Below are 11,438 nucleotides of genomic sequence, written 5' to 3' on the forward strand. Positions count from 1 at the left end.
AAATTATTTTCCTTTCCGTCATCACAAAACCAAATCAAATCTTCTTTATAGATTTTGCTCACGCGCATATACTTAATACATATCAATTATTATTGGTGATGCTACTGCACAATACAAATGGATCACGTTCCTCTGATCCATGCAAGAGAAATAAACCAGACCGGAAAAGCGCATTTTGGGAGATGCTTTTAAGATGTCACGGAAAATGAAATTTTCATCTATTTTGCGTAAATTAGATGAACAACGTTTTCACGTGACCTTCGTACAAATGTTAGCCAGAGCAAGAGTTCAGTAAAGATGAATGGAGAGGGAACATGCCAGAATTCACTACAAAGATTACGAAATGAATGTTAAAGTTCAACTTTATTTCTATATAAAATATCAAAATTATATCCCAGTAACTCACACGGAAGCAAAGCATGGACAACAGTTTACATGTTATGTTCAAGGAAATAATAAAGATCGACCCTATTCATCATAAAACCATGTATAATTTGATTTTTTTTATAATACAAGCGAAAAGAGAAAAGAACAAATCAAATAAACATGCAAGTAACAACAACGTGTTAACAATATATATACTGTAAACACATACGGATGATGGAAGGAGACGATCAACCGAAGAAAATAATGTTGTCAAATCGAATTCAACTTTTGACTTTGCCTTTTCTAAAGATTCCAATAAAATATAAATCATGGAAATTCAACCAGTGTATTGCTATAATTACAGGAAAAGTGATCGGGTTCACGTCCAAGCTATATTATGTTATGTGTACTGTATGGTACTGCCCTAACAGTAAATTCTAATTTTCATTTATTCACACTAAACGTTGATCACATTTTCAATCCTCATGTAATCAAAGTAAGAATGCAGTATACCAAAGGACATAGGCATATTGAGTGACATCATGATCTTGTAAATAGTAATGAAGTTTAATTATAAAACAATTGAAGAAGTTCACCCGAAATCAAAATGGCGTGAGTTTTCAACGAATCAGTATTTGAGACGAAAAAAAAGTTAAATATAGATTCAGTCAGTCATGACTTGGGAGATCGTTTTTCCAAAAGATAAGTCAAGAAACGCTTTTACAGGGTTATTTTTTGTTTTGTCCCAACTTTTGTTTTTGATTGAAAGGGTACTTTACTTTGTGCTCTGCTCATGTAAGGTGATTCATATGCCTTAATAGAAAATGGGAAGCAATACGCTCTAATTTGCCAATAACTATGTACATAATATGCCTTTAAAGTATTAACCGATGTCTGTACGTTTCAATGTTATAGGTTGTACGTGTACTGATTAACTATTAGGCCTATCGGAAACCTATAATTTAATGATTGTCTTAATACGCACGTGCGTTTTATTACGCTCTTTAATTCTCTTCTACCCCCCCCCCCCCCTCGCCATTTCGATTCCCCTTCGTTGCCTGTCTGTCTCCCCTCCCTCTGTAAGTTCAACCGTTTAATATATATCTCGGAGTTAAAGTCATTGGTCCAACTTTGTTAATTTTGCTGTACACGATCCTAAAAGACTCTATTTACTACGATTTCAACAGCGCCAGCATACAGTGCTCGAATGGGATTTTCGGATCGGAACTCCTTAAATATACATGTATGCATATGAGGTTTGATTTATAATGAAATATGAAATAATGGTTACAAGGCCTCCACTGATTTTTCCTCAGCCAATCAGAATCATTGTTTTTGGTAGCTAATAACAATAATCAATGAATGTCACCGACCATTATTTTCATGAAATGCTCCACAGATGGGATGACAAGATAACAATGGTTTATGAAAATCTTGTTTGTTTTCATTTTTTAATTTGTCTTAATTTTTTTGAAAGTCAACAGAAAAGCGTATCCTCGTGAAAATATTTCAAGAGGGAAGACAAAGGAGTTTCTTTGCTCTCTTTGTTTGCTTCTGTTTAATGTAATAATGTAATAATCATGACAATCAAACGGAGCTCCAAGAATCATACGTAGCTTGATTTTTACCCAATGAAATACGAGTATGAGCCCACTGGGGGGGGGGGGGGGGTGTTACACATAGGCCTACCAATTGCAGAACTGAAGCCGGCGCACCGTCTTCAAACCACATCCAAAGGTGGACGCAGTCCGCGCCGGCATTAGTCCGGCTTTCAAGGGGGGGGGATGTTTACATTATAAAGTCGACCCGCCTCCGACGCCGGCCTCAGTCTAGTGTATCACCAACCTAAGACTAAGCTAAGCACAAAATAATTTGATGTAAACAAACATGAATGGCCCTAGGAAGCAGGGGTGCTGAAACACCTGCGTGTATTATTCTCCATAGGCAGCAGCCTCTGGAATTCTAGTAGGTTTAAAAAATGGAGAAATGTAACAAAATTATTTTGTAGTGAAATTCATTTTTTTCTTTCCTTTTTGCTTGTCAAATTTTTAGCGACCAAAATAACCTTCATTTTGTAATGAAACTCTTTTTTTTGCTTTTCAAATTTATCAGTACCCCCAGTAAAAAAAAAAATCGCTCCCAAGACCCTTGCCTCGTGGACCCTCGGCCTCATGGGAAGTCCCCCATCAGTTTACCAAGCTGGTAACTTGCACATGAAGTATTGAGCAACTCGGTCACACTGTTCGTCGTTCCACTTATATCCGTAGACGCCCACAATCTCCCCGCAGTGTTCTCTCGAACCAGCGTTGTCGGGCTGTCCGGGGGACCACACGTTCATGTTGAACGACGATCGGTCGGTCCACTCGAAGTTTCCCTCGCTGTTAGTATCATGGAGACCAACCCACATGTCACGCCCAGTTGATTCATCATCTCCCTGATCCTGAGCATGGTAATGATAACGATGATTGAAATTGCAGGGGCCGCGGAACCGGGAGGGGTGGGGACTTAAAGGGATGGTACGGGCTGAAAATATTTATATTTTAATACATAGAGTAGAATTCACTGAGCAAAATGCCGAAAATTTCATCAAAATCGGATAACAAATAATAAAGTTATTGAAGTTTAAAGTTTAGCAATATTTTGTGAAAACAGTCGTCATGAATATTCATTAGGTGGGCTGATGACGTCACATCCCCACTTTTCTTATTTTATTACATAAAATCTTATTTTTTCATTATTTCATACTTATGTGAATAATATGTCTCCCTTATGAGTGCTGCACTCAACCCAGGTGAGGTAAATGGGTACCGGTAGGAAGTAATTCCTTAAAAAGCTGTGTGCGCTATGAACGCCTAGCTTAGCCGGGTAATATAGGAGCGCCTTGAGCACCTAACAAGGTGGATATGTGCGCATTATAAATACCCTATATTACTTATGATAAGATAAGTTGCAGCAATAAATATCTAATGCACTAAATCAGTTGTCAATCCAATTTTTCTATATAGTTCTTGGAGGAAAAAATTTGAAAAAACCTAATGTCATATAATAAAATACAAAAAAACAAGTGGGGATGTGACATCATCAGCCCACCTAATGAATATTCATGACGACTGTTTTCACAAAATATTGCTAAACTTTAAAATTCAATAACTTTGTTATTTGCTATCTGATTTTGATGAAATTTTCGGCATTTTGCTCAGTGAATTCTACTCTATACTTTCAGCCTGGACCATCCCTTTAAGCCAACTCTTTTCCAAAACCGTGTACAAAAAACGTAAAAATGACTGATTGTCTGATTGTCATTTTTGGCATGGTCATCCCCCTCCACTCTCATCTCAGCCAACCTAAAAAATATATATTTTGAAACAGCTTTTATTAGTAATGAATAAATCAGTCTACTTCCACTTATACCGATCACAGCAACAACAACCGGTGTACGATAGAGGACCGCATCAGTCACCTGTAAAATATATTGTTTCTGAGTTTGTCATTCATTCTCTAGAAATCGGAGAGACTTTCAAAATTCCCTGATTAACTTTAATTCCATGAGGGGTGTAATTCATGTTGGTTGGTTTTGAAAACTAAGTACCCCCCCCCCCCTCTCCAACAATAAAAGAAATATTACTTTTTTTACCTTGATCCCTGTAGATCTGAAGTAAGAAACAATGAAATCATGCTCATCTAGGGAATGGATGGATACAAGATGAGCCACGCTATTCCTTTCTCTATTAGCAAGGGATGATATGGAAAATTGATTGCAATACACCTCTGCTTCATGCCAATTCATACTGTAACTGAACAATCTGCGAAGTTAAAGTCGAGGAGTAAATGTTGGGAAAATGAGGAGCCTTCTTTAGATTCTAGACATGCACACCAGTATGAGTTAGTATTATTCAAAGTGGGGTTGGGGCGGAAGGAGATATCATGCATCATAATTTATAAGCAACACCAAAAACATACCCCCCCCAAAAAAAAAAAAAAAAGATATCAGGCCTATAGGAGATGTGATCCACCCACTAAATATGTAATTGAGTCAAAGGTGGCTTTCTATACAAATATTTTCTTTAAGAAGACACCATGAATAAGTGGTAGTATTTGAAAAATAGATCAATAAAGTTAGAATGAATAAATTGACCAAAACGAGTCTAGATAACCTCGTCCATTTTCTTTTTTGTCCCTCTTGGTTAACCACAGCCATTTAATATAGCTTGTAAACAATCTACTTGTTAAAAATGTACAAGCTTGGTGAGAGCATGGACCTATTGTAATAGGTCCATGGTGAAAGCATGGACCTACAAGTAGTAGTCCAAGGTGAGAGGGTGGAAATTTAGGTTGACTGTATTAAGGCAACATAAATTGGGTTACACTTCGTAATTCCGAAACACGCAAATTGCCTATACCTCGATGTTCGTTAATCCGAAAACGTAAAATGGTTCGTTAATCCGAACATTTGTGGCGTTACAGGGGCCGCGGAACGGTTTTCAAAGTGGGGGGGCTGACCATGCAAAAAATCACAATCTTATGGTCATTTTTACGTTTTTGTACACGGTTTTGAAAAAAAGTGGGGGGGGCTGAAGCCCCCCCCCCCCCCGCTTCCGCGGCCCCTGCGTTATTCCGAAGGTTCGTTTTTCCGAAGGTTCGATAATCCGAAAACGAAATAAGGTTCGATGTTCCGAAGGTTTGTTAATCCGAAAATCATTTCGTTTTCGGACTAACGAACCTTCGGAATTACGAACCTCATTTCGTTCTCGGATTAACGAACCTTCGGAATTACGAACTTCATTTAGTTTTCGGACTAACGAACCTTCGGAGTTACGAACCTTATTTCGTTTTCGAATTAACGAATCTTCGGAATTACGAACCATCGGAAATACGAACCTTCGGAATAACGGAACCTTCGGAATAACGAAGCTTCGGAATTACGAATGTATGCGCATAAGGTGTGGTACTGAGTAGTGTAAACATAGGATTACACCAGCCATTTTACTCCACTTTTAAGTTTAGTGTTATAGACCTATACGGGTTTTATTACAACACCTATGGTTGTTACCTTAACACCCTTTGGTCTCATGTTCTCTAGGGTCACCAACTTAGGGTGCGGCCCTCTACGGGCACCATCAGGGGAGCTGGCGTTTTGTCTGATAAGTTGTCAGATGTGACATCTCTCCTAGATTTTGATTGGTTGACATGATTTGTCGGATGAAACGTCCAACAAATCCTTTCATGAAACGCTTCCCTATAGTCAGTTTGAACGGCCTTGGGTTTTTTTTTCGGGGGGGGGGGTTACAGCGTACTCATCCCCTTGTAAAGCCCGTGTAAACCTACCTGTAACAGCTACTGTTGTATGCAGTCCAGAAGGTTGGGCAACAGCAGGAAGCCTCGCAGTCACCAGGACACACCAACATGACGGTGACCAATGCCAGGGTCAAGACCAAGATTTTCATGTCTGATCTCTATTTTAATCGTTGAAGAATTAAACGAAAATCTACAGATGAATAGGCCTAATTCACAATTATCGTCTTGTTAAGATTTATTTTAAATGCCGTCAGTCTTTGAGAAAGTAAATAGGCCTACAGCAGAACTAATTGATATGAATCGTGGTCTACAGGCAAAAGCACATTTATAAGAATGATCAAGAAATCACATTCGTGTGGATAAATCTGATTTCCATATGGGAATCGCACGCAAATTTACTTGTATTTCGCTCATATAACGGGTCGATTTGGCGATGAAAAACAAAAACATATCCGCTGTTAGCATGCAGGGCCCTGGGAACGATTGTTTTGTTTGTTTATATATTCTGGGGGTGCTGAAGTAAATTTGACAAAGAGTAGGGGGGGGTTCACTTTATGTATATATATTTTTTTTGTGAAAGGAATGGATGAAGAGAACAATGGTAGGCGTAGCTTAAAGATAAATTCCAGTTTTGGTAACGATCTAAAAATGACTTTTTACAGAATCTAATATAATGACCACCTAAGTGTCTGTTTGTATGAATAAAAAATATGTGCCAAAGGATTCTGGAAGAAATTGTGTGATTGCTGAGAAATAAGCAAAATAAGCGCGGATTCGGTCACTTCCGTCGGGTCTTTATTTTAGCAATAATAATACACTGTCCCACGTGTGCCTATCTGTGTTGGTGATCTTCAGTGTGAACATTTTTCAGCGTAGATTTCAAGATTTCACAAAGTTCAGTTTATGTAACTGTACCAGATCTAGATCCTCGATGATATACTGACAATTAAGCCTTGTTTTACAGACTTTCTCATGAAATCAGTGTTTACTGCAAATACTGGAATTTCTCTTTAAATCAAGGTTCCCCAGAGCTATCTGCCCTTTTGGAAAAATTGGTGATGCCGAACAAAATGTCTGCCGGGAATCGAACCCGGGCCCCCAGCTTTGAACGCCGGTGCCTTAACCACGAGACCACAGAGACGGGTTAGTGGCTAAGGCGACCCCGATCCGATTGACCGTCAGATAGACAGATTTTCGACTCCATACCAAAATTAAGGCAACCTTGATTTAAGCTACGCCTACCATTGTTCTCTTCATCCATTCCTTTCACAAAATATTTAAATAAAAGAGTTGCCAAAGCTGTTGTACATATATGATTTCACACACACGTATATATATATATATATATATATATATATATATATATTCATATATATATATATGGTGTGTGTGTGTGTATGTATAAATATATATTATATTTATACTTTATATATATATTATATTTTTACCGCGATCAACAATAATAGAAAATGTATCATGGCCATGGGAAGCGGGGTGCTGGGGTGTGGCACACGCAAGATATTCCTGGGGGCGGGGGGTGTTGCGTGTGTTATTCTCCACATGCAGCACCCCCTGGAATTCTAGAAGGTGTGAAAAATTTGATAAATTTAGCCAAAATGACCTTCCTTTTTTTTCGAATTTCTCGGGACCAAAATGACCTCCATTTTATACACTCATGTTGGGCAACATACTTTCCACACAACAATTGGTTAAAAAGAATTATCCAATTCTGGGTAGTTTCAACCAATACTGTGAAGTTTTTACCCAAAGCCCACATTATTGGTTTAAAACATCCCAGGATTGGATAAAGTTTTAACCGATTGTTGTGTGGACACTATATTGCCCAACATGTCTAAGAGTGTAATGAAAACCGTCTTTTTTTCTCTTTTTAAATATACATCAGCATCGGCATCCCCTGTTAAAAAATCATTCCCAGGGGCCTGAAATATTGACTGTTTGGTAATGCTAATCAGAAAGTTTTTAATGCTACTTTCCACTGCTGCTGCTTATAATAACACTAACGATACTTACTTAACGATAATAATGATAATAATAACAATAGAAGAGTATTCATAATATAACAATAATAATAATATAGGTATATATACCCAGGGAAGCCACTTTAGTTCTGAAAACTCTTCTCCCAGCGGGCCCCGCTATTATTATTACCCCGACTTTAGCTGGGCTGCCTAGACGCTCAAAGCATTCAAGGAATTTCTTCCTACCGAGTACCCATTCACCTCACCTGGGTTGAGTGCAGCACACTGTGGATAAATTTCTTGCTAAAGGAAATTACGCCATGGCTGGGATTCGAACCCACGACCCTCTATTTCAAAGTCAGAAGACTAATCCACTGGGCCACAATAATAATATAATAATATAAGGTAATATAATAACATATTTTTTTTAATTGATTTCTGCATTTTTTTTTATAAAACAAATTAACAGATAAAACGCAAAAACAGAAAACATAACTAAAATACTTGACAAGGAGAGCAATGAAAAAAAAAATGTATTTCCTCTTACTGAATGGCACAATAAAAAAGAGATGCAGGGTTGTCATTATCGTTTTTCATCGATACCTACATGTCATTATACAAATTATTTTTTTTCTGAAATTCCTTTTTAATCTTGCTCTATCCTAAAACGCTTTCCATTGTATTTCTCCATGAAATTCTCCTGCTTCTGGTCCCCATCTTGCGATTGATCTGATCAAACTCAACCATAGAAAGCCAGCAACGCCCACATCTTAAAATACATGTTTTTTCAAAAATATTTTCAAGATATGATGCATTTACATAAATTCATTGATTTCTTGACAATTTGGTGTGTTTGCTTATGTTACAAAGGACATTTTGCAAATTTCCGGTAGAAAAACTTATACACTAATGGATTTCCATAGACTTACGATGGATTGGATCAATCGTAACTCTTTGTAAGACGGGGCCCTGATTTGTTTCTGTTTTTTTTTTCAATGAAGGAGCAACACATGTAAAGGTTAATTATATATACCTAGCCCCGTCTTACAAAGAGTTACGACCGATCCAATCAACCTCAGCTATATCTATCAATGTCATAATTTTTTTTACATGAAATTTGAACGTAACTTTTTGTCATGTTTGTAATCAGGGAGAAGCATGCTGAAATGTCAATAAAACGATGAATGTATAAATATAGATCAATATCTCCAAAGCATTTTACAAAAACATGCATTCTAGATGTTGGCGTTGCTGGCTTTCCATAGCTGTGATTGATCGGATTAATCACACAAGTCTTTGTAAGACGGGGCCCTGAAGATAAGCTATGATATACAAGATTAATAACAATGAGAATAATGCAAAAAAAAATCCTAGGCAGCTTCATTATATCTTATACTTGTTCATTTCCTCAAAGTATGGTATTGACGCTTTTGCAAGCTTCTTGACATCAGACTCCAGGCTTTACACAAGTGCCGCTGGTTTAGGTGGCATAAACCCAGCTGAATAGTTCGCCGTGTCATAAATGCTCCAAAGTCCTCCAATGATTTGTCGACCGTCACTTTCCAGGTCTTGGTGACATCCGCAGAGGCATCCCATTGGAGAAGTGAATCGCTGTACGGAAGACCGGTCAGGTGACAGAACTTCTTCAGTACCCCAGCGGGGTCGGCCAACAGATCATCGGTGTTGATGACGATTGGGTTGGGATCCACGTTGTCTCGAATGCACCTCCAGGTTTCAAACACGCTGCTGAAAAACTCAGGAGGCTTTAAGTAGGGGTCGTCCTTCTCGAGGTCAAAGCTTTCCGGGTCCGCTGTCCACAAACCAAATTTCATCGTCTGGCAAACCATCGCCTTCCTATAGGAGTCAAAGATTCTGTAGGGATCCCGAACGAGAAAGACGTGCTTGAACCCCTTTGGTAAGTATTGGCGGGACTTATCATCAGGAAAAATGAAAGCACCTTCTTTGGCTAAGATGTACTTGCTTGTTGAAGATTCCATTTTCCGTTTCATATGACCGTACCTGAACCTATAAAATCACATAATTTTTTGTATATACATTCAATTGACAAGTTGAAATCCACAATGAACAATTGCATTTTAGAAGTTACGGCTTATATACGAATAACAATGACTACCTGAATTATTTGATGGTCAAGACAATTAAACTGGACCTACCCTAGTGAGTGTTAATTTACATTAACGATATGGGTGTATGGAGTGATTGAGATCTTGACATTTCTTTTGAATCTCATGCAGATCTGATGTCTGAATCTGGTCCCCGTTGCATAAAAGTTACTATAATACTTTGCCATCCAATGGTAACTACCATGGTAACAGTCCAACAGCCAATCATAATTAAGGATTCCATGAAAGTTACTAGGGCAAAGTTCTGGCAAGATTGCAAGGGACAAAACATTCAAACCAAACTTCCATACCATCAATGGCGCTCAGACACTTACACAAAGCCGTCGAGATGGTTGGGATGACCCACAAGAAGAGGCGAACAGGTTTACTTTCAAAATCTGTCATTTTCAGTGGTGCTAATCAAGTAACTTCTTGACTGTCGACTAGAAATGAATCTAACCTTGGTTGTTAAAGTTCTTAAACGAGATCAAAATCATAGGCGTATTACGTAGTATACGGTTACAATTTTGACGGTTCCGGTTGTTAAACGCTGTGAGGACTTTGATTTATTTTCATTCCCTGCCTCATTCGAACAAACATAATAAGCCGTATGAAGAATTGCGAGATTGAGTAAACAGAACCCCAATGTCATTATTTTTATATCGTTATCAAAGGTCAAAGGTCAAAATACGATCAACAGGGGTGAAGCCATTACGGAGGGCAGACATCATCGGGCCTATACATTTCTCACTTGAAGCAGAACAGGAGTAATAGAGTAACGCCCCCAAAACATTGTTAACATTCTTCCTCCTTTCTTTTCTTTCTTTTTTTATTTTTTCTTTAGATATAAGAAAAGTCAAAGGAGTCGCCGCCTGCTACCATCATCTAATTAGAACTACATTCATTTTTGTCGACCTAATGACTTCGTACCTCTCCCTTAATCCTATAAGTGAACCGAAAAAATGTTCGACACCTCGAACTAGTGAGGAACTACGGTGCACTTTGATTGATTCCATTTCAGAATTTTCCTTTTTTGTAAACCATAAATCATTTGCTTGTAGAATTTTGGTCAAATTTCGGTCAACATTCGACCTTTGATAAATATTGTTCAATAACGTTTATTGGTTATGAAAATTCAAACATGTTCACATTTAAACTTATCTGAAAGCTTTTGGCTAATTATTTTGTTAGTGATTGTAGTAGTAACTTTCCTCTGCGCCTTTTATCCAGTTTTTCCGGATCAGTCAACGGAAACCATGAATGGAATTTATTGCATTTTATATTTTTTTGCAGTTATCACGATACTTTTTATTTGTATTTCAATCACCTCAATTGCTTTCAATAATCATATATCAATACGTGAATGATGACCCTTTTTTATTTGAGCGAACATTTCTTCACATTCGAAGCGTTTATCAAATTTACACACATTTTCATAAAGGCGTATACTGTATACATTTTATCGCCATCGATATTACCTTGACCCAATAAACTTTTATTCTTACTTGAGCAAACATTTTTTTTCTTATTCCATACCTCTTAAGACGGTGATCATTAAGACCTAAATCCCCGAAAAAAATCACAATATTGAACTCTAAATTTTCTATCATTTCATTTCATTAATTTTGTTTGATGAGAGTTTAATTCAGTGATATATAAATCATAGGCCAATATT

General features: G+C 37.6%; 1 protein-coding gene and 1 pseudogene across 2 annotated transcripts; both read right to left on the minus strand.

Moving 5' to 3' along the window:
- Nucleotides 1-344: 344 nt before the first annotated feature.
- On the minus strand, nucleotides 345-6,039 carry LOC129279201 (echinoidin-like). Of its 2 annotated transcripts, none has more exons than XM_064111306.1 (3): nucleotides 5,692-6,039; nucleotides 4,001-4,169; nucleotides 345-2,806 (listed from the first exon to the last, which is right to left on the minus strand). In XM_064111306.1, exons 1-3 carry the CDS (start codon nucleotides 5,808-5,810, stop codon nucleotides 2,558-2,560), a joined length of 537 nt encoding a protein of 178 aa, XP_063967376.1. In that variant the 5' UTR covers nucleotides 5,811-6,039; the 3' UTR covers nucleotides 345-2,557. The 2 variants fall into 2 exon arrangements, with proteins under 2 accessions (XP_063967376.1, XP_063967377.1); XM_064111307.1 differs by having other exon boundaries at nucleotides 4,001-4,091; nucleotides 5,692-5,965.
- A 2,984-nt stretch (nucleotides 6,040-9,023) lies between these two features.
- On the minus strand, nucleotides 9,024-10,168 carry LOC129279579 (uncharacterized; annotated as a pseudogene).
- Between the last annotated feature and the right edge of the window lie 1,270 nt (nucleotides 10,169-11,438).

The sequence above is a fragment of the Lytechinus pictus genome, chromosome 16, assembly GCF_037042905.1.
Source record: "Lytechinus pictus isolate F3 Inbred chromosome 16, Lp3.0, whole genome shotgun sequence".
Classification (NCBI taxonomy): domain Eukaryota; kingdom Metazoa; phylum Echinodermata; class Echinoidea; order Temnopleuroida; family Toxopneustidae; genus Lytechinus; species Lytechinus pictus.